General features: G+C 35.4%; 2 protein-coding genes across 7 annotated transcripts; both read left to right on the top strand.

Annotated features, from left to right (window-relative positions):
- Nucleotides 1–151: 151 nt before the first annotated feature.
- On the top strand, nt 152–9,148 carry LOC147396721 (uncharacterized). Of its 4 annotated transcripts, none has more exons than XR_015180914.1 (4): nt 152–1,391; nt 6,908–7,787; nt 8,097–8,746; nt 8,853–9,148. XR_015180914.1 is itself a non-coding variant. In XM_086451798.1 (4 exons), the coding sequence occupies exons 2-4, from the start codon at nt 1,314–1,316 to the stop codon at nt 8,588–8,590; spliced, it is 1,452 nt and encodes a 483-aa protein (XP_086307924.1). In that variant the 5' UTR covers nt 152–487; nt 569–1,313; the 3' UTR covers nt 8,591–9,148. The 4 variants fall into 4 exon arrangements, 3 of the variants coding, with proteins under 3 accessions (XP_086307924.1, XP_086307923.1, XP_086307925.1); XM_086451798.1 differs by having other exon boundaries at nt 152–487; nt 569–1,391; nt 8,097–9,148; XM_086451799.1 differs by having other exon boundaries at nt 224–241; nt 569–1,391; nt 8,097–9,148.
- A 2,302-nt stretch (nt 9,149–11,450) lies between these two features.
- LOC147396720 (uncharacterized) lies at nt 11,451–21,567 on the top strand. Of its 3 annotated transcripts, none has more exons than XR_015180913.1 (9): nt 11,451–11,584; nt 11,667–11,844; nt 14,444–14,628; nt 14,787–14,961; nt 15,061–15,266; nt 16,880–17,005; nt 17,105–17,208; nt 17,842–18,181; nt 21,106–21,220. XR_015180913.1 is itself a non-coding variant. In XM_086451796.1 (9 exons), exons 1-9 carry the CDS (start codon nt 11,539–11,541, stop codon nt 21,110–21,112), a joined length of 1,194 nt encoding a protein of 397 aa, XP_086307922.1. In that variant the 5' UTR covers nt 11,451–11,538; the 3' UTR covers nt 21,113–21,345. The 3 variants fall into 3 exon arrangements, 2 of the variants coding, with proteins under 2 accessions (XP_086307922.1, XP_086307921.1); XM_086451796.1 differs by having other exon boundaries at nt 17,842–18,008; nt 21,106–21,345; XM_086451795.1 differs by lacking the exon at nt 17,842–18,181 and having other exon boundaries at nt 21,106–21,567.
- Nucleotides 21,568–24,052: the final 2,485 nt, after the last annotated feature.

Below are 24,052 nucleotides of genomic sequence, written 5' to 3'. Positions count from 1 at the left end.
CCAAATATGACCCAACCCTGGAAGCCCGGCCCAATTTATATCCCAAACAATAGGGGAATAAATTTGGTGAAAGTGGCATGTGTAGAGAGGGAACAAATGAGAAACAACTCACATGCACAGACTATATATTTATTTATTAGTCTTGAGCTATATAATGGCTTGCCCACTCCTTAATAGATTTCTCTCTACCCTTCTCAGGGTTGCCTTCGACAAGAGAGAGGCTGCACCGCTGCTCCACTGCGTATAACTTCCGAACTTAAAAAACTCATTTTAGGGTCTCATAGAGAGATTCACTCATAACACCTAGAGAGAGAGAGAGAGAGAGAGAGAGTTCATCCTTGAATGTGTTCTTGTAAAAACGAATTTTATAAGTTTCTGATTCGCTCTCTGCAAACCCCAACAAAATTTCCACCATTAACGTTCTGAATCGAGCTTCAACAACTTCTTTTTAAATGATTTCTCGCTGATTTTCTTTAATTTCTTAACGGTACTGTGAAATTCTGATTAGGGTTTTTTGTCAAAGTGGGGTGTGTGTGATAGTCTGTTTCTTTCTTTGTGGATTTTCTAGGGTTTGGGTCGGATCATCGCTGGAACGCTTTTAATTTGTGGGTTTCAATTACTAAGGTTAATATCAGAATCCAGATTGCGAGTGTTTTATCTATAATTGAGATCTCAGTCAAGTGGGTTTGTGTATTATGGGAACAACTTTGGATCTTTCGAGAATTTCTCATCGGTTTTGTGGATTCAGCTGTTCGGGTGTTGAATTTCTGGGCGTTTTCGCTGGTTGAGTCTTTGCATTTAAAGAGATGGTAAATTTGGTGTTCTTGATCATGGAAGAGGATTGCACTTTAAAATTTGTGTAGATGTGGAGTAATTTTGATCCTGCTGATTAAAAAGATCAAGAATTTCGAGGTTAAGACTGATATTTGGCATAGAGGAATCTCCACGATAGTGGTGCTATTTCTCTACCGATTGCAGTGGACGAGGTTCTTTGTTTCTTGAGAAATCCATTTGGATTAACTATTGTTTCACTGGAGTAGATCTGATCAATTGAGTGATCAATTCGGCATCAAAATTTCATACAGATCTGCTCAATATCTGTAGTCCAGTAGTTGAATAGGAAAATTAGGGTATTGGTTTTTGGAAATTTTGATCTGTGGAGAGCCCAGACGGACCATGAAGCATTACTGAAGCTGGAAATGACCGCGGGGACATGGTGCATGGACAGGAGCAGAGTTGGTCCTTTTGGAAACTAAGTGAAGCATTTCTGCTCATCAAAAGAGCCCAAATTGCCGATTTTGTGATCCTGTGCAATGTCTCGCTGCTTTCCATTTCCTCCACCAGGGTATGAAAAGAAGGCCAGGACTGATGGCGTAGACTTTGTCACGAAGGTTTACCCATCTCTCTTACATTCAATACCTTTACTAGCTTCATATATGTTTATTTCCTGTGAATTCTTATTATTTCATCCGAGGTTTTTAATTTCGGGAAGTTAGTGGATGATATAGGAATTTTGTTTTGTTACTCATTATTGGATTAAATTATAATTTTTCTGATAATCTAGAGTTACTTATTGTATGTGCCTCATGATAGTTTCACTACATTGAATATGCCATTTCATTAATTGGGCTGATCATGCGATTAGATATTGCACTATCTCTGTAGCTCTAATATGCTGCTCAGATGTGTGTATTAAGTTTTAGTTCTAGGTTGACGTTTCCAAGTATACTGGATACTTGAATGGTAGTTGGTTAGTAAAAAAAAAATTAAAGTTTGGGAAAGTATTTGTGTCAGTACCCCATTAAGGTTTCAGGTGATTGATGAAATAGTGGAGATTGAATGTTCAACGATGGTGGTGAAACTACTTTCTTGGAATTTTGAAGGCTGGGGTATCGGTCTAAAAGAGCAGTTCTAAAATCCCTTATCTGGCTGGAAAATACGAACCTGGTTTTACAAGAAAGCCAAATTGGATTCTAGTAAATTTCAGATATCTAGGGGCTCAAGCATGTTCTTGTATCTAGTAAATTTAATCAAGGCCTTTTATTTTCCTTCTTTTTAAGTTCATGGGTGAGAATTTCACATGAGTGTTTTTGTTACGGTGCTTCATTTAGTCGGAAATAAACCAACTTTGGGAGGAGTCGGATGATATTGATAGGATTTTGGTTTTCAGTTGGTGTTTAGGGGAGAGGTTTTATTGTAGGCAGACTTCTCTTCGAAAATAAAGGTGGTTGTTGTTTGATTGAAGGATGAAAGAGTTTGGGTAGCATGTGAACTTCAATTTCCCATTGGAATCTCTCTTTTTGGATAGTCGATTTAATTGGATGGTTGGATCAATAAACAAGAATCTCTCACACTGAGCAGCAGACTGTAGGTTTCTAACCTAAAGTTCCTGGGAGCAACATTTATCATTCACTGCTCAGATGGTTACTCTAAGGCCAATATCTGATTGACCCCCCTAGTGTTTGGAGGTTGGTAAGGTTATGAAGCACCCCACTCCACTTCGTTTTTTGAATTTCTAGATTTAAAAAAAAAAAAAAAAAAAAAATTTCCTTTTAGAGTCAATTGGGAAGTTGTGAAATTCCTTGTTTTCTAGGAGATCTGGGCATCACTTTAGATTTACGTTCAAGCTTCTCAAATTGTTGTTGAATGAAGGCCTATAACAAAGATTTTTTGGGAGGAAGACTTAAAGAAATAAAAAAATTCTAGAGGAAAATGCCATTTTGGATAGAAGGAAGAAGATGAGCATCGAACTTTTGAGGGAAAAACAAAATGAATTAGTCCGAAGGCTGAATTCCAAAAAATTGTGAATCTTGAGGAGATTAATTAGAGTCAACAATCGAGAGTGGAATGGTTGAAAGAAAAGGGATAGTAACCAATTTTTTTTTTTTTCCATCATACAACCCATAGCGACTGGACAGATATAATTTCTAGCTTGTTCGTAAAGGTGAAGATCATATTTGAGGGGTTGTGGAATTTTTTAAGAACTCATACTTTGAACAACATAGGGTGAGACCACTTTTGGATAATCTTTTGGTTCGGATTAATTTGTAGCAACAATTATGGTAGGAGGGAGCCTTTGTAAGAAGGAACGATTAGCGTATTTTCAACAGCTTTCTTCAAATTTTATTGGGACATCATAAGAAATGATCTTATGTCGGTGACTTTGGGGAAGTGGCCTTCCTTAATTAATGTTCAAATAATGCTTTTGTGTCTTTGATTTCGAAGAAAAAGGGGTAGAAGTCATATCGTACCTTTGATTGATTATTCTAGTAGGCTACATATAGAATCATGGCAAAATGCTGCCATTGAGACTGAAATTGGTTCTCTCATCAATGATTGACCCCTAAGAGGGAGCATTCATTAGGGAAAATATGGTGTTACGATCTTTACTAGTGCATTGATTATAGGATCCACTAAGGTGCTCTAAAGTTATTTGCTAGGTTGATTTGGAGAAGCTAAATATAAGTTCAAATAGAAGTTGGGACATGGATTTTGGCTATGCGTGGAGCAAATGGATCTTAAAATGTGTTTTTCATCATATTTTTCAATCAGGGTGAATGGAAGTTTGACTTGTTTTTTCCAGAGCTCTTGAAGATTAATGCTGGCCCGCTATCTCCTTCCTTTTCAACATTGTGGTTGGAGCCCTTTATTGCCTTGTAGCTAAGGCAATGAGTAATGTAAGGTTTTATGGTCAAGGAAAGAGGTATGTTAGTGTCCCATCTGCAATTTGCCAATGACACCCATATGTTTGTCAACGTATCTTCCGATTTATTGTGTTATTTTGCGGTTGGTGTGTTTAGCTGTCAACTTCTCAAAAAGCAAAGCAAAGTATTCAGTGTTGGGAATCTGTCCCCAAACTAGAAAAAAATTGAGGTTCTTGTATGGAAGGAAATCAATTCAGGTCAAGTGCATACTTTCTAGCATCATTGTTTATTTTCTTTCCCTATTCTTCATCTCTGGACATGTTAAGAAGCAAATTGACAAATTCATTAGCAATTCCTTATGGGATGAAAAATATGGATCATACATGATACAAGAATGAGTCCATTCAGGATCTAGTCCTGGAAAGAGTTGGTAGACATTTAAGATTGCAGAAATAGGCTATCGGCTCCCTACTTAAATTTGGCGAATCTGTTAAACATATATTTATTCATTGTAACTTCGCCTGATCTGTCTGGCCCTATCTATCCATCTTGTTACTGTGTTGAATTTTTTCCTTGTTGGTGTCTAATGCTAGTAGTCCAAAACCTTTAATTCTAGAATGAGAATTTTGTGGAGATTGATGTCGTTGCAATGTTGGGGATTGAAAGAATAATAGGAGATTGTTTTTTGGGGTCTTTGGTTAAAAAGAAATGAAAGAGTCTTTGAGGGAAAGGAAAAGTCTTTGCAGGAAGTAACATCATGCGTTTTATCATTCTTTGGTTTAAGCAAAATAGTGATTTTGAGGTTGCCCCTATAAAGATTTTATGTTTTGGTGGGGTATTATAAGTGATAGGAGAAGTTAAGTTTTTTCCTTTTATTTCTTCTTGAGGACACTTTGTCCTCCTTCAATAAAAATCTGATTTATCCCAGAAAGAAGAGTCCAGGGCATAGGTTATCATTTGCATCTCGGCTCTTCATGTTCCTTGGAGTAAGCTCCTCAAAGATTTCAGTTTTTTTTAGGTAGGAGCTTGTTGGTCAGGAGAAAGTAGTTTTGTTATGCTTTTTCCTTGTTTGCTTTCTAGCAGTGAATCAACTTGTTATTCTATCTTGCATTCTTTCTTGAATAAAGGATAATCACAATGCTTTTTTGAAATGCCTGCTTTTTTAACTTCGCAACTTGGTCAAATGAGTGATAGCTTGATTTCTAAACGAATCTAAATGAAAGAGTATTAGTATGCGAAGGACCTAATTAAAGAGAACATCGATTAGAGTCGGCTTCAAAAGCCTTTGGCACTTTTTTTTATCATAAATAAAACCCTTTGGTACTTAAGTTATGGATTATGAAATAGTCACCTGCCTGGTATGACTTACCTCACATGCACATGTAGATAGGTATGATTCAACCTGCTTCTTCAAGTTAGTGATACAATAACATCTAGTTGTGCTAAACATCATTTTTAAGAGCCAAGTTTTGAGATGAGAAGTTTCACTTGCTAGAACCTTGAGGCACAACCGTACTAGTTTTTTAGATAAATAAATTACTCGCAAAAGAATTCAACAAAAGGGAAAATCTCAAAAAGAAAAAGAAAAAGGAAAAAAAGAAGGAAAATTTCCAATACAAATTCCAAATTCAGCAAAATAAATTTAAATTAGTTCCATGCCCATCTTTCGAAGTTCTAATCTCTCAAGAAGAAAAGCAACACTCAGAATGTACACTCCAACTAGAAAAGCTTAACCCAACTCAAACATTAAAAGAAGTGGAGTAATGTGGCATAGAGAGAAAAAAAGAAATAGAGAGAAAGAAAAGCCAGGGATTGAGGGAGTTGCAAATTTACTAGGGCTTGTAGAGATTAGAGCCTATTTATATTTAGTAAAGGGCCTTCATAAAATTTAGACTTTTAACAGGGACAACTTTATAATCACAAGGAAGATTGTGTAATTATACTACAAAAACAAATAAAGAAAAAGAAATACAACAAATCCTCACAAGGTGTATGTCTTTGTCAAGAGGTGCCAAAAGAAACAGAGGCTTGCATCTTCTCTAAGGTATAAGCATTTTTTTAATGCCTATTTGGATAAGGCATAAATATTAGAGGAAAAAAAAATGGTCTTTCCTTAAAGACTCGAGGCCTTCTATAAGAGCCTTGCAGCTTTGATGGTATGAATCTCTCCTAGTTTTGTCTCCATTTCCTTTCAATCTATTTAATTTTTGTCTATACCACTGGCTACGATACCCGGAATTTTAATCTGTTGGACAATGTTTCTCTCTCTCTCTCTCTCTCTCTCTGTGTTTGCATTTTCATTCAGTTGTTGAAAAAAATTAATCTGCCAAGCAGACTACCACATTCGGTATAGCAATTGGTCCTTTCTTGTCAATCTTATTCCTGAATTATGAATCTTCACATTTTAGGACAAGACATTCTTGAAGTCCATAATGAAATTCATTTTCCTGTAAAAGAAGCTAGCTAATCTTAAGGAAACCTCTTCTTATTTGAGTACATGTATGGATAACATAGGGTTGTTAATAACATGAGGTGGTTATTTGGGCAACCGATGGGTTAGTCAGGCCATCTGAATATTTGATAGTGTCTGCAAGACAAATTGCAGGTTATAGAGTTTCTTTTGCAGGCATTCACTAGATATGTCATTTAGTATCTGATTATGAATTTAACTTGGAGAGCAAGTTGTTCCATTCCATTGTGGAGAACTGTCTTGCTATTATAAAAATTGTTTGACATGAGACCATCTCATAAGTTTTTCTGGCTGTGCCCGTCTCGCACACATTCACAGATTTTGAATAATTGGAGTTAGCTATTGTGATTTATTTGAACACCTAAATTTTGAAGTACTGCTAAAATTTTCTGTGACCTCACAAGTATAATTTCAGTCTTTAGCCCAGTATGGGTGTTTTGTCTCTATGCTTAACTTGGACAAACTGAACCTCAAATTCATTTTAGATTCTTCATATGCCCATCCTTCTCAGTTCCTTTTCAATTCCCCCTTGAGGATGTTTTAATGGGTTAAAATTTTCCTGTACTTTGTTTTTTGTTCTTCATTCACTTTCTTTGTTAAAGAAACACAAAAATTGATTAAACAGATGATTTGTTATGCAACTGAGCTGTCTGTCTCCTTTTTCGTGGTCAGTGGTAATATTCTTCTTTTTCTTGAGCTGCAAAATGATCATTCTGTTTGTATTTTATGGGAAGTAACTCATGCTTTTATCTATATTTCGATTTGCTTTTCCTAACTGGATATTGATTTTCAGGAAAAGCACAGAGAGAAAAAACAGAAAAAGGAGAAGGACAAAAAGAGAGAAGGTAAAGAAAAGAAGGACAAAGAGAAAAGCAAAGATAATCATAGAGAAAAGAAAGATAGAAAGGAAAGGCGCAAGGACAAGAAGAAAGACAAGGATAGGGACAAGACCTCAGATGAGAAGAAAACTGATGGGCGGCCGGAGGCTTACAATGGAGAGAAGCCTGGTGAAAACAGCCAACATGTCAATGAGATCAAGGATTCGAAGTTTATGGAGGAGTTGGGCAGGAGGATTAGAGATGAAGACAGAGGGACACGAAATCAAATGGTTGAGAACTTTCCTGGTAGTGATCACAGGAGGGCTGAGACATTGGGCAGAGTGGTGGAGAAGGTTATTGACAATAGAGGTGGAGGGAAAGAAAACATTGTGGGCAATAAAGGAGATGATAGAAAGACAGAGGGACAGAGAAATAGATATGAGGAGAGAGGTTTGGGAATCACAATGGTACAAAACTTCACCGGAATGGATCAAAGAAGACCTGAAGGCATGGCCAGATCAATGGATAAAGATGGTGAGAAGATGTTGGAAAGGAAAGAAAAGAATAAAGATAAGAAGAGTGACGATAAGCGAGGGGATAGACACAAAGACAAAAATGGAGAGAAGAAAAGCAAAGCAAAGGCTACAAACCATGATAAGAAGGAAAAAGAGGAGAAAGGCATCCACAAAAATAACAAACAGGTTGAACTAAGAGAAAGTGTCAAGAAGGACCCCCCTCCTATAGAAACCCTCGGTACAAAACCCTTGCACATTACCAAGGACCACAACAAGGGTGCTGTTCCCGAGGAAAATGTTGGTAAAAGGAAGGACTTCAAGACAAATGGATTTTTACACGGTGAGTCTCTTTCTCATATGCATCATGGAAGTACTATGGTTGTAAACAAACCTTGGATTACATTTTTACTAAGAATTCAATGATGTTAGCAAGATCATTGCAGTACTTCTATGGTGCGGAACCAAATACCAAGTCTTCCCCAAGTCCTTGGTAGTTTGTTGTCATGATTTCAAAATCCATTTTAATTATAATTTGATTCCAATTGACTGAACATCATTCTGAGGTATAATAATCTCATCATGTACACTTAGCCTTGTTTTAGCTTTTTATTAGCTATCAATGGTTTCATACTGCAGTTTTTTTTTACAGACAATCTCGCTCGTCCCAATAAGTTGCCAAGGCCTACATTTCCCTCTCACCCATTCACGGAGAACGGAAGGAAATTAGAACCATGCCAAACTGCTTCTGTTGTGCATGGGGGGCCAAATAACCTTAAACCGAGTAACATTAAGGTGGATAGTAAGGATCACAAGGTCAATGGCATTATTGAAGCTCAGCCATCTTTCAACACTACGAGATCCTTGTTCACCACTGGACAAGCTGGTGAGAATGGTGAAGGAACTATGAAACCTCCACATCCAGATTCCAAGTATCTAAGCCAGATTCTTTCGGTGCCTAAAATGGGGGAATGGTCTGATTTTGATGACCAGGAATGGCTTTTCAGCAATGATGATAGCCTCCAATTGAAGAAGTCGAGGCTGGTATCTTCTGGGGTCATCAACGAGACACCGCAAGTGTGGGAGAAAGCTATACGGATAGAGTCCGCAGATGTTTCTGCTTTGCCATATGTCATTCCTTACTGATTGATATTGATCCAAATTTAACTTTATCCCTTCAATGTGGCAGACAAGTGAAAAAAAGACCCTTCTCTGCATGAGTACAAGCATTTGGGTCTCGAGACGGTTAGTCGGTTTCTCTTGCTCCTTCCCCTTGTCATTATACCACCCGAGATTTTCCAGGTATGATAACTCTACTGATCTTTGTTGGAGTGGGTATTGTTCTGTGACATTGTGCTGAAATTGTTTTATATGGAGTTCTGTGTCACAACATTGTTTGCTACGTTAGGTTGGATTAAGGAGTGGCTTTCCCCTCATCTGTAACTTAATCCACGAGAACCAATGTAGATAAACGCCACCAAGCAAATTGATAGAAGGGATATCTGGCATAGAAGGAAAATGGGTAAAAGCCTGGCAAGTTATTTTTTTCTTTCTCTGTATAAAGCTAAAGAGCTTTCTGATTGGCAGTGAGAGAAGCTTAGAGAGGTTACCACAACACGATTTTGATTTGTATCATATAAATCTTATTGACAAGAAATGTATAATAGAGGGAAAAAAAATAGTAGAGGCAGTCTCATTCATTTATCCTTGCTTTCTTTGTAATCCTGGTTATCCCATTTTGTTCTCTATGGGCTGGTTTTGGTTTCCAATGGCTTTCTAGTCCCTTGATCTTCATGTCGTGGGTGTACGAGATTTTTTTTTATTTTTTATTTTTATTTGGATGGGTGTATAAGAATAAATTTAAATGGCAGGTATATAAAAAGATATCTATGGCATCCATTGTTACAGATTGATTATAGCTTTAACTATCTGGTTGGGCGGTAAGGGTGGGAAAATGATGATCAAAGGTAGAGTGGAGTAGATGTTTGCAAAGGCATGAGTAGTAATTCTTTTTTTAAGCTCGTTGATTGATTGTGAAGTGAAATATAGCATACAAAGATGGTCTAGAATGATGGTTGATTGATTGTATCAAACATTTCAATATATTAAAAATTGTCCCATAAACTTCTTGAGAACCAACGCTTGACATCATCATCATCGTGATCCCTCGTACCTAAGGGAGAGATTTTTTGTTCCCACAAAGTTCTTTATTGGGATTGCACATCCTTCCCATGCATCTAACAAGGGGTGTATTTTGAGAATTCCATGTGTAATTTTTAGTATCCTCCAAGTTTTGAAAATACTCCACAAAATTTCTAACTAATGGAATATATGTCAAGAAGGGCAAATAAAACATGCCCTCAACCTCTTTTATCTTCTTGTTCTTGAGGTTTGAAGTTAGAAGGAGAGAACATGTCAAGTGTTTGAAGGTAGAGCATTTGTGCCATATTGAATTTTGCTCACTGAATCCAGGATCCACCCATTCTGCCTGAATTGAATGTATCCCTAATTTACAAAACTACCCTTGTTAACTCCAACACAACACCCTCTACCCATACTTATAAATGAGTCTTTTAGGTATTATGAGTATCCATGTGATGTGCACCTCAACCATGGGTTTTAAACTTGTTCGAGATCAAGACGTATCGCTCGAGTTAACTCGGTATTGAAGTTGAACGAGATCAACTCACAAAGTATTTTGAGACGATCACGTATCGTGAGATAAATGAGTTGTCTCGGACGATATTTTTCAATATCTCAGATGATACAAACGAGACAACATAGAAAATGATTAACTCACGAGTTAAAGAGGATGTATCGGACGAGATTTTCAAAATCTTGTTCGAGTTAATTGAGACAAACGAGTTAAAGCCTCAACCCTCTATTCTTTCACCTCCAAATCGATTTTTTTTAATTTTATATTTTTTTTGGATTCATTTTTTAATATGAATCATTTCTAAATTTTTTCAGAATTTTTTAGATTTTTTAAATGATTAAAAATCATTGTCTCAATGTCGAACGAGACGTATTGTCCGAGTTAACTTGATATTAGAGCTGAACGAGATGAGACGAGATATCGAGTTTAAAAATCATGACCCCAACCATTTACTTGTAAGTACCACCCTTAAATTGCTTAATAATTTTTTTTTTAAAAATTCAATATAGATTTAAATTTTTTTAACCAATTGGGAGTATCTTTTTTGGGTATGGAAAATGTCTAGACCCAAAAAATGAGGGATGGGTCTTGCGTTAGAATCGAAATTTTCAGATTGAGAGATGATGGATAAAGGGAGATGATGGATAAAGGGAAGGGTATTGCGTTGGAGTTGCTCTTAGGCTTGACATGGCACACAGTGTCAACATCGTCACAAAAATGTTGTGAGCTAAAAATCTCTTCACTTTTGGGTGTCTTGGAAGCAATATTTTTTGTTGAGAGTTTCAATTAAAATACCAAGTTTTACTTATAACACACTAATCTATGAGTAATGTAGTCGACAGCTTAATTTCAAAGAATTGGTGTTTCGTAATTTTAATTAATAAGATTTTATTGTTTTTTAAAATTTAAAAACTAACAACGTGATTACAGGGATATTGGATCGCAATTTTATTGATATATGTATATATAATTTTTTTTTTTTGTTTTTGTTTTTGGCTCTAACGAGGATTTGTATTTTGTAAATAAAAAAATAAGTATTTTAAGATTTTATAATTTATGGTAAAAAGATATTTTTATAATTTGAAAACTAACCACGTGATTACAGGGACGTGGCATCCAATTTATATTAAGTGTCGTAATCCAAAACGAGTCCCATTCCTAATTACAACGTCCGGTGTCTAGATGGCACATTTTTAGTGGAGTTAAACACATAGGGATGAGTGCAAGGCTTGGTTTACGACACGTATGTGTTTGGAACTCCAAACAAAACGGCTTGGTGTGGTGTAGGACTCTTTTGCGCCGCCTTTATGGTTTATATATTTCATTATCATTATAATAGTAAAGAAAAGTCCACTTCTCCTCCTTTTCAAGTTTAAAAGAAAAAAAAAATAGAGAAGAAACAGAGCAAGTGAAGAAGAAGTAGGAGACAGAGACAAGTATGGGTGGTGGTGGTGAAGCAACATCCCTTTACTCTTTATCTCAAGGTAACTCTCTCTCTCTCTCTTTCTTCAGATTTGCAGAGCTAATCTCATTCTTAGATCATAATTTGTTTGTAATCCACTGAAGGTAGTGGATTGAAATCCGATGTCTTTGATGATCTGGTTGGTTGCGCTTCATCCGATTATTTCGATTCCGAGATTCTTCGTAGGAGGAAACTCAGAATTAATGAAGAAATCACGCAGAGTTACAATAACTTTCGAATGCGAATTGGAAGTCTTGTAGAGGCTAAGAATCAGATTCTTAGGTATTTTATTTTATTTTTTTTAAATTCATGGTTGCTCCTTTTCCTCTTTTATTTCCAACAATTTCACTTGCACAAAAATATTCGCTATTTTATTTTCCAATCATCTATGATTCCTCTGTTTGTTTGATTTTTTTATTTTTATTTTATTTTTATTGGAAGAAGCTTTGTGGATCAGTTTGAAAGTTCGCTTCTTTTCATGCAAAGAATATAAAGATAGTAGACATCATTTCAAATTTGAACGTCACCCATATAACATAGTAAGCAACTTGAATAAACTTGAAAATTATAACTTCAAAATATTTTGCAACATCTCCGAGACTAATTTAAATGTTATTTGGATGACTAAGATGACAATGCCACTGATGAGAAGACAAATCGGAATGTAATCTTGTTCCATGGATCATAGTTAAGGTAATAGAGTTCACCAGACTCACTTTTTTCACCCATTGTCTTCCTTGACCTTAGATCCTAGAGTACACAATGAGAGAAAATGAGGGTTGCGAAATAATTAATAAATTTCGTAACTTTATTTACATAGATTAGAATTAAGGGTTATTTAGGCATATCTACACTTTAAGTATGAACTAGTGTGGATTTTTGTAATCGATGGAATTGTGTGACCACCAAGAATTGGTGATCATACTTAAGGGGAAGTCAAGAATACCAAGTGGCCATAGTCCACACTTAACGTGGTTGCCATTGCTCCTTATTATCAGTGACTCAGGGGTAAGCTGTTGATAAACGTTCAGCTCCTCCAACACTTCAACCAACTTAAACTAATAATCGAATGTAGTTCTTCTTTCCTTTTTGAAAGCTACAAATCTCCTAAAACAACTGATAAACATGGGAGATATTCCTTTCAGAAGAATAAGTATCGTGAAGGGCCTACCATAGGGGCTTGATGGAATCTAGAAACATCACATTTAAGCTAAATGAGGATTCTATTGTTCCAAAGCCATGTCATAATTTGAGCGTTATCTCTGATCCATTCATGATAATTAGGTCCATAGGTAGCCTTTTAGAGATGAAAAAAAAATGATATCTTTCTTTGGAAGGAACATATGAGAAAATTTGGCCCATTAGAGCCATTTAATATTACAAGTGATAACAGGCCACTCAAACAATTACAAAAATAAAGGAAAATATTTTCTGATGTCAAGAGAGAGAAAGAGGAAGAGGAGCACGTTACAACTTACAAGTGGGTGGCATCACACCAAAATGTCATTACTTCACTCTTTTGCATGAACATCAACACTTCTTTAAGCACTAGCAATCACCACTACGTGTTTTCGGCAAGCCATGCAAACTTTGTGCCATAGAACATTCCTTTACATGTAAATAAGGGCAATATGTAAAAATACAAGCACAAGGCACACAAAAAACCATGATGTTTTTGCACAAACAAGAAGAAAATTAGATCTCCCAAAAAGATGAAAATCCTAGATTTTTGAAGAATGGGAAAAGAGATAAAAGATAGGGAGAAAGAAGAAAATAAATACTAAAACCTTCACCCTCACTCTGGTACCATGTAAGAGCTGGAAAAAAGTTAATGTTTAGTGGAAAAGGTCAAAAAAGAAAGATAAAACAAGGATGGGGGTTGAACCAAAGAATAAATGTCCCCTCTTTCTTTCTCTTTTATACTAATCATTCCCAACAAAATTTCCAAGATACTACTAGTAAGTTATAAAAGTAGAATACCAAAAATACTTTTTAATCTAAACTAAAAATTGGATAAACAAATATGACATAAACATGATTCTAATGAAGGTCTAAGTAACAAATCTTCGCCATTCTTTTGAATTAACACAAATACAAATGTAATACCCCTAGATCATGCCATTAACCTTATAGTCAAACCTAAAACTTTGTTTTGAGATGAGAGAAGTCATAAATGGCCATTTTAGATTTCAGAAAGAGTTCTCCAATTTATTTTCTGACTTATGTCAATTTGATATTGAGTGGAAAGTTATGCATCTTGGACGATGGTTGTCTAAGGGTTCAATATGATTTTGAAGAGTCAAGACCTCTATACTTGGCATATGGTGTTGTCTTATATTCATGCTCAAAGTTTGGTTGTCATCCTTTAAATTAGATGGCATATTATATTTAGATACATCATTCTCCCCAATTCGAGAAGAAATTTTCTTCAAGTTTGATTGAATACCTTCATTTGAATTGGTCCATTACTTTTTCTCCGCACGTATGTCGCTTTAGGTTTGAACTATTTAAACTGACGTCGTCTTTTTGGTGGCTATTATATATCTAGAATCATTAAATTTGGATATACCAAGGATCCAATACGGTGTCCTGTTCCTAATAAATTGGATAGGTGTCTACGTGGCATGTTTTAATTGGTGTTTAAAATGCCTTGGCCTCCTAATCAGGCTGTTCACACAGCCCAATGTGTTTATTCCCTAATCAAATTGTGCCACATAGACACTGTTCCAATTTATAGAGACGGGACACTGTAGGATCTCGGCTCCTTGCATACCTCCATATCAAAATTGTAGTTGTAGTAGAGAGAAAATTCATTATTTTGGATCTATAAAAATTGAGATTCTTCTTTGTAAAGCTCATAGTATAATTCTATCTAATACAGCTATGTGCCCGGAGCTTGGATTGAAGAGGTGGGTGGCATGAAGAAGAGAGATTATGACATACCTAAGGCGACAACACTTCTATTGCTCGGTCCAAGAGGATCTGGGAAAAGTAGTCTTGTGAACAGAATTTCGAGGATCTTTGAAGATAGCAACTTTACATCAGAGAGGGCTCAAGTATCATCATGTGGGTCCTCCTTTTTCTCTCATTAAATACTAGTGTTAGCTGTGACCAAATGCTTCCTTTACATTTTTCTTACAAAAAATGATTTTTCTGAAAATTAATTTTATATTATTTTGTTTATTGATCATAGAAAAATATCCTCGCTCTTTATACTTGTGCAGATAATTCAACTGTTGGAGATGGTACCCACTTTCTCAAGGAATATATGATTCCCAGAGATTCAACTTCCTTTTGTCTGTATGACACACCTAGTTTGTTAGAAAATTCATGTGATAACTTAGAAATAATCAAGAATTGGTTGACGGTGGGTGTTCGTCATGGAGAGATGGTTATCAGGTTATATTCATAAACTTCATACAATTGTACTAAATTACCTTTTCGAGGTCAAGAATTTGCAGTTTTGGATTCTAATCCTTTGTACCTTCTGCTAAACAGGGATTCTGATACTTCAGGTATGAGGAAAACTGTGAAATGCAAAACACAGCAGGCTGACTACTACTCCAGAGAGACGAGGATGGTTAATTTTGTCATATTTGTTGTTGATGGACCCTCAATTCTTAAATCCATGGAGGGTGAAGATAATGCGCAGTATGCACGCTTGCTTGTAGAAACTTTCTACTGCCCATATTTGTCATTTAAAGGTTTTAGCTGTTTGATACCCCTTATTTTTCTTCTACATTAGTTGATGACTTCATGCAAATGTTGCTTTGTTCTGAACTTCTGCTGTTCGCTCATAATTTTATATTAATCTCAGATTACATTTATGGTTTTGCATCGATATTTGCTTCCCATTATCAATATATTGTTATCCTTTATTTACAGGTTATTAGTTTCAAACACTTTTTTTTTGCCTGTTTCTTTAGGTGAAGCTTCTTTTTATTTCTGGATGCACTTTATTGTCTGTATTTCAACCCTATGGTGTCCTGAAAATAGTTATGTTAACATGACATTGACAACCTGAGGTCAACATATTGCATCTCAATATATTTAGTGGGTATGATATCAATTACTATTTTGTTTTTTCTCCAGGCTTCTTTTAAGTATGGAGACTTTGTTTTAATAAGAATTTATTCAAACAAATAGACAAAGTACTCGTAAAGCAAATGGCTTTGGAGTTCTCAATGACTTCACGGGGGCAAATAAATGAGATGAAGCAGCTAATTCCCCCGTGAAGTACAAGATCTCTTCTGAAAAATTCATTTATTCAAAATGCAACTCCTTATAAATCTCTATATAAAGAGCACCACAAAATATAAGAAATTTGATAGAGATAATAATATGTTAAAGGTCATCTTTGTTTGTTTTAAGAATCTCTGTTTTCTTTCCTTCCATATTACCCAACATACCACACAGGGAAGTATCCTCCAAAGCTTTCTACTTCTTAGAGAAAAGGCAGAGGTGTAAGAACCACAACAAATTTCTAAAATGGACACTGTTGAAATCCAAATGGAGGAGCTAAGGGGCAATGCAAAAAAGAAGAAAAGAAAAAGCAAATGTCCCAAGGATCCACTACTTGCTTTGCACATAGATTAGAAGTTGGTGGTGATTTTCTTTTTGATTCTCATCTGACATCTCCTAAGGATTTTACCTATAGATGCCAACCACACAAAATTGGTGATCTTAGATGGGACTCTAGACCTCCTGACAATGGAGGCCAGATATGGACATCTTCACACTTTTTTTATCGATGGAGATCTCTAACACTTCTTCAAACCCATTACAGAGAAAGTTCCATCGCGTCTCCAAACCTGAACTCATTTGATGTTGATATGCTTGTGATGTGATGATGATGTTACCAAGGATATTATTAGCTGATCTTATTCCTCACTTATTCTTATATTTAATCACTCCCTCATAATTAATGGACCTTTGGCAATCAGTAATTACTAGTTTTCCATTGCTCATGCTTTCATCTTTAACTTTTAGATAGTTGCACTGGAGTTCTTGGAGCAGGGACATAATTGTGACTGTATCTGAATTCCCTTGAGATAAAATAAAATGACACCCTTCTATTGCATTGAAACATACTTCCTGAAAGGGTTAATCCAATTAAATTACATTTCAGTTTACCTATAATTACAGAAATGCTATTTTATTAAGATAATTATCAATACCGATAATAATCATAATATTGAGTTTTATTATTACTATTGTTGTTGTCGTGTACAAAGAAAGCCCTTGTAGCACACCTTGATCACAATAGAGATGTGTCAAAATCTACTGTTTTGGGTTTTTCATTCACTTTGTGTTGCAGATGACAAACCAGTTGTCGTTATTACACATGGTGATTTACTCTCATGCTCTGACCGTGATCATGTTCGCATCCATTTGGGAGAGTTGCTGGGTATTCCACCAACTAAACAAATTTTTGACATTTCAGGTTTTACCCCTTTGAACTTATTCAACTATTTCTATCTCTGATTTCTATCATTAACCAACTAAAGAAACTATGTAACATATCCTCTTGTATGAATTGCAGAAAAAAATGACCCAGAAACTGATTTGACTGTCCTGGACATGCTAAGATATTCCCTTGAGCATGCTGACAGAAATCTTTCCACTAAACGCTTGGCTCAAGACATGGTACAATCTTTTTTTCTCCCACTTATGCTTGCTACCTTTCATGGGAATACCTTTGAAATTCTAAATAATTGTTGATTGATATGGTAGAAATAGCTTTTGTTTCCTTCTAGATGATGTAATATAATCCTACTAGTTTAATACAATAGCCGTCTCATCCTTCCTTCCATAATCGCATAGCTTCTTGTTCATGAATTTTTAATTTACAAATTGTAGGAACTTGTAGAAGTGTAAATTTTCTTTTACACATTTCTGTCAAACATGCTGCCTTGAGAAGTAATGGTCATATGATGTTAATTTTTCTGTTATAGGAAATATGTAGCACTATCAAATCTCAACCATCCGAAACTACTATTCTTATTAGCCTTTTGAACTATTTCGAATTTGAAATTGTCGTTAGGAATTTGAATGACAATTGTCTCTCTCGGATTGTTTTCTCCATGGAGAACTGTTTAATGTACTTGCTACATCATAATGCCTCATATCTTTTTTTCTTCCATATTTCAATTTGAGTATTTAACAGTGTCATATTAGTTTTATAAATATTCGATGTAGAAATGTAGATAGATTAATTTTTGTTTGTAGCATACATGGAGGTTCCTTGTTATATAGGCTGACATTGTGAATTACATGCAGGTTTTGAGAGCATTACCAATGATGATTCTGATGTGTATTACCTTGTTCACATTCTTGGGAATTTGCTACACTTGGCATGTGATCTTTTACTATTTGTGTAGCTCAGAATACCTAGATTGGCTTGGAATCCTTCAATTGGGATGTAGATCAAAGAACACAAATTGGCGGTGGTTTCTTCCAGCATCAATTCTTCTCCTTTTCTTATCTTTCTTGGACATTACACTTTCCCTTGTTCATCTCACTTTTCCTAAGAAGTTTTTCCAAACAAGCCGTTAAATAAGTCTCAGCCCTCTTCCCCTTGGGGGTGTGCTGTGGTTAGGATTTTACTTAAGAGTCATAGGTATCTTCAGATGATGATTGATTTCGTAAATATTACGCAGTGCTTTTCTTTATTTGGATCACACTTGAATTAAACTTATAATGGATTTTGGGATATTGGAATATTTGAAAATTGGATTTAGTATTATCTAGTTTTGATTACCTTAGGCATTTGATACCGTTATAGTATGAAAATTGCATATGTTGCTGAATATAATGGTCTTTGGCATTCTCAAGAACTCCTTTTAAGGGTTCGCAGTCTGTTGGAGTTTGAAATTTTGATCTGGGCATATATCTTGAACTTCCTAGCTCTTTAAGTTCTGTACCTTTTAAAGGGTACTGGGACAATTATCTAAGATGCTGAGTCCTGTTGGTTCACTGGTTCTATCAGAGATGCCAAGGATTGGATCCCAATGCAATAACTTAAGAAAGATTTGGTATTTTAGAGCAAGAAACTAGAAAAGACATTCTGTTTTTTGTGATACATGTTCTTATGACTATTCTTATTGGCATTGTGTGTGGTTTGATGCGAGTCGAAGGCTCTAAAAAGCAGGGGGGGGTTGTAAATGTGTTGAATGACAAATGACTCAAGATAAGGTTAAATAATGACATAGCGGAAGTGTGTGGATCAATAGACTTAATAGGTTGTGTTCAATGGAATTCTCAAAATCAATTTGAATTAATAGATTCAATTGATAAACAAGACAACTAAAAAAAACTAAATAAAGTAATTAAGAGAAAAGATAATTGAATTGATTGATTATTAATTTTCGGATTTGTAGCTCCTTATATAGTTAACTCCATCATAACAACTTAAAATCCTACTAAAAGATCAAAAATTAACATTCCTAACCTATCTATAATATAATAGTAATTTTATAATCCTATTAGAACTCAAATTGGACACTTCTAAACACTTTTAATTATAGCCTAAATAATAAAAATAAATTAGAAATTAATAAGAAATTGTACTCCTAACATAACTATTAAATAGAAATCTTACTAGAAGTAGAAATAGAAAATCCTACTAAAATTCTGACTAGAATTGTAGTTGTCCTACATCAAATAACTAATGAATCCAAATATTTCAGACAAGGTGAGAGGAGGTATAAGCGTCATCTTCAAAGACTTATCCCAAAGATAGATTTAGGGTTGATTAAACAAATCATGTTCTTTCATTCTACTCTATTTAGAGTCACATCTTTTCATCATCATCATAATCAAAATCTTATTCATAAAAAATCATGTTCATTCCACTATGTCCAGAGCCACATCTTCTCATCCTTATCATCATCATCGAGGTCTTATCCTAAAGATTTAGGGTCAACTACACAATTATGTTCTTTTATTACACTTTGTCCAAAGCCACGTTTTCTCTTCTAATGAATCCAATGGCAATTCATTCTACCACAAGCATATAACCTTATACTAAAGTAATATATCGAAAAATCTTTTATGCCAATTGCCTTACAATTATTTCTACAACTTCTTGTTTATCAGGGAGAATAGGTTCCTAGTTATAGTTCTCTATCCCAGCCATTGCCCTTAATTTCTAAGAATGAGTGTGGCATGTTCTCTTTGAATTCCTTCCAATTCCAATTAAATGGCGTACAGATCCTCCTCAATTCTATGTTTACCAGATGCTTTGCTTTCCTTATTGTTCTAGTTGGTCTCTAATTCCATCCTTACCTCCATGAGATTGGCATGAAGCCTTCTAGTTCAGATTGGATAAAGTTTATCTCCAAAAGAAATGCCAAAGAGATTGGCTGGCTGATCTACCATAAATATGACTTATGCTTATCGTAAGGTGACATATGACATGAATGTCATCTGCCCCTGAGAAGGTGAGGGAGAGGGAGGCAGCGGTCAATGCCTCCACATGGAGGAAGCATGAGTATGGGAGAGGTGGGGTTTGAGTCCATTGGGCCTCTTTTTGGGGATGAGGCAAGATGGAGGTTCATCCTTAGTCATTGGGACCATAGTCACATAATTCACTGAATATTTTTTTTTAAATCATAAAATTCTCCGTGTGGTTTTTTTTTGAAGTCTCTTCTCAAATCCTTGGAAAAATTTCAATCTTGAGGTTCTTCGGCCACCCTGTCAAAAAAACTCTCTGATGCTTAAGTCAATCTGTGATTAAGCAGAGTAACAGTATGAGATTCAAGAATTGCGTACCTTTGTTCTCCTTTGTGGTCCTATTTATAAATGTTGGCCCCTCAATCCTTGCAAATCCGGAATATTTCTCCAATTAAGGAAGGAATCATTCAACAACCCTCCTTCTTCATTGCATTAAATTTGGTCTCATCTTGACACATTAATATCCGTTGGCTAACAACCTTATTTGGAACGCAAACCCTGCACACGTCTTTTTTCCCTATGTATCCAATATGATGGTTAAACGGGAATACCCCTCTCCCGTTGACTATCCCGGTGGACTACCTTTTCTCAATCTTCAAAAGGTTAAAATTTTTTTATAAAATGATTGGGTAGTCAGTCAAGTGATTCAATGGAGCTTAATACAACTCCAGATGATGCCACATGGGAATTATGTTACAAGCCACAAGAACATTTTTCCAATTGTTAACCTTTAGGGCAAGGTTCCCTCTATGAAGGTGGTATGACATGAGCTTTGCATGTCTCATATAGGACATGTGCAGCATTATCAAATCTCAACCATCCGAAACTCTTATTCTCACCACCCTTTCGAACTATTTTGAATTTGAAATTGTTGCTAAAATTTGAATGACAATAGTCTCTGTCAGATATTTCCCTCCATGAGGAACTGTTTAATGTACTGGCCTACATCATAATGCCTCATATACGTTGTTCTTCCCTGTTTCAATTTGAGCATTTAACATTATCGTATTAATTTTATAAATATTAGATGTAGAAAAATGTAGATAGATTAACATTTGTTTGAAGGCTAACAATGTGAATTACATGCAGGTTTTGAGGGCATTAACAATGATGGTTCTGATGTGTATTTCCTTGTTCTCATACTTGGGCATTTGGTATAATTGGGATGTGATCCATGACTATTTGTGTAACTCAGAAAACCTAAATTGGCTTGTACTCCAACACTTGGAATGTAGATTGAACCACATAAATTGGCACAAAATCCGACACTTGTGGTTGGGTTAAGATGTGCAGCAACAGCCCTGTTCTCTTTCTTGGACATTTCAGCTTGTTAAATAAGTCTCAGCTCTCCACCCCTTGGGGGCATACTGTGGTTAGGATATTACGTGAGAGTCATGGGCATCTTCAGATGATGAATTTGTAAATATTAAGTAGTGCTGTTCTTTATTTGCAGAAGGAAAAAAATTGTATATCACACTTGAATTAAATTATTAACTTTACAACCAAGTTTGTGATATTGCAATATTTTTAAAATGGCCTTGTTATTATCTAGTTTTGATCACCTTATGCATCTGATTGGATACCATTATAGAATGAAAATTTCATATGTTGCTGAATATAATGGTCTTTGGCATTCTATATTTTGAGAGTTGCTATTGCCACTCCATTTTTTACTAAAGCCTCGCCAACCGTTGGCACCTTTTTTGGTGATTTATATAGGAATTGGTGTGTCATTAGTAAAAGTTGGTGTGGCAATAGTAGCTCTCTCTCTCTTTTTTTTTTTTTTTTTCCTTTTCTTTTTTGTGATTTTTTTTCTTATTGACATTGTGGTGTGCTTTGATGCAAGTGGAAGACAGATAGGAGGGAGGTTGTTGTAAATGAAGTCGGTGGTTTTTAAGGAAGAATAGTTCAAGATAGGTTAAATAATTAATGTGATTTATGTTGTGGATCTAAATATTGTAGACAAGGTGAGTAGCCTTATGTCAAAGATTTCGGGTTGATGTAAAGAATTATGTAATTCTTTCATTCTGTTCTGTTTAGAGCCACATCTCATCATCATTATCAAAATCTTATTCTAACGATTTGGGATCGACAAAATGAATTATGTTCATTCATTCCACTCAATCTCAAGCAAAATCATAATCAAAGCTTCATCCCAACAAAATGAGTTAACGTTCCTTCATTCTACTAAGTCCAGAGCCACATTTTCTCTTCGAACGAATTCAATGATAATTAATCCTCCAGTAAAGTAATTTCTGGAAAATCTTTTATGCCAATTTCCTAACAATTATTTCTACAAGTTCTTGTTTACGAGGGAGAATAGCTTCTTATTTTTTTACTTTTCCCTACCCTCAACTTCTAAAAATGGGTCTGGCATGTTCTCTTTGAATTCCTTCCAATTAAATGCAGTACAGATCCTCCTCAAGACTATGTGTATCAGACATGGTTTTAAAACTCATTTAACGTCTCATCTCGTCTCGTCCATGAACGAGACCAAGTCGTCTTGAACTTGTTACATTTGAGTCGTCTAGTTTAACAATGAGACAAATGAACCATGATTTTGATATCGTCCGATACGTTTGACTTGTCTATCCATCTTGTTCGGGGACAATACTGATAAGTATTGAACGAGGTTTAAAACCATGGTATCAGATGCTTTCCTAAATAGTCGTTAACTTTTTCTAATTGGTCTCTAATTCCATCCATCCATGAGATTGGCATGGAGCCTTCCAATTTCAGCTTAGATAAAGTTTATCTCCAAAAGAAAAGTCAAAGAGATTGGCTGGTCCACCTATCATAAATATGATTTATGTATATCTTAAGGTGACAGATGCCATGAATGACAACTACATAATTCCTTCATTTAAATTCCTCCCTCGCCCACCCCGACAAAAGGACGGGTTAGGGGTACATGACTCCAGAGAAGTGCAGACAATTAAGAGATTGTCCCTCCACATGGAGGAAGCATGAGTAGGGGAAAAGTTGGGTTTGAGTTTATTGGGCCGTTTTAGGGTAAGTCATTTTTAAGAGCATCTCCAACAATGCGTTTTACCATAAAGAGCATATTTTATCAAATATCTGACAAATGTTAGTTTAGATAGTCTAAAATTTGTTGGGTTGTCCAACAAATTCAACAAATCATTTATTTGTTGAAAATTGACTTAAAACTTAATAAGAATTGTGATCTCACATTTTAGAATCCAAAAACATGATACGATGTCATAAGCTTTTAAAGAACGAAATTCTAAGAACTCTGAAAAAATATATATTATTTTTCACCGTTGATTTATAATAAGTTTTTGAAGTTCGATAGCCGTCCATTTCAACATTTTGGATCAAGCTAAAAAATTAAGAGGACTTTAAATATTTTTTTTGTGAATATGAATTTTTCCATAAAATATAGAAGGATGATCGAGTCGATTGTCAATGTGATAATCCATGTGGGCCCAAAAACTAGTAAGATTTGAAATCTTACTAAATTAGTAAGGAAAGTGTTTTTTATTATATTTTTAATAATAATAAGTCAAAACCTCTTGCTACATTTAATGAGAAATTGTCTCGATATCTGCATTCTTTATTTTAACATTTATCAATAAAGAGAGTCTATCGGATCCAAATTTTGTGATCCTTCCGTATTTAGGACATGGAATTCCTCTGGGGTTTGCCCATTTGCACCTCACAAGGGTTCTAGCCTCAAAATTCGGCATGAGGCTCCATGAAGCCATGAAATTACTCGAGTGGGCATTATCTTTGACGCTGATTGCCAAGCTTTGGAATCTCATCTGGACATCTCTTACAATGAAGGACTCTAGAAACTCTAGAGGTTTGTAGTTATTCTGGAAAAGTCTTCTACATCTTTCGACCCATAAGTGGTGAATGAAGGCGTTGAAGGTGAGTTTCTTCACACTGGATATCATAGATTTACCACTAAAGTTGATGCACGCCCAATTAACTTCTTTTCTCTAGTCTTTGTTCGAGTGACTAATACAGGACCTCCTTAAGATATTATGTCAAAGCTTAAAAGAAAACTCGCACC

The sequence above is a fragment of the Akebia trifoliata genome, chromosome 8, assembly GCF_017979445.1.
Source record: "Akebia trifoliata isolate Shusen 1 chromosome 8, ASM1797944v1, whole genome shotgun sequence".
In the NCBI taxonomy this organism is placed as follows: domain Eukaryota; kingdom Viridiplantae; phylum Streptophyta; class Magnoliopsida; order Ranunculales; family Lardizabalaceae; genus Akebia; species Akebia trifoliata.
Note: the sequence above shows the minus strand (reverse complement) of the source record. Positions and strands in the feature narration are given on the sequence as shown.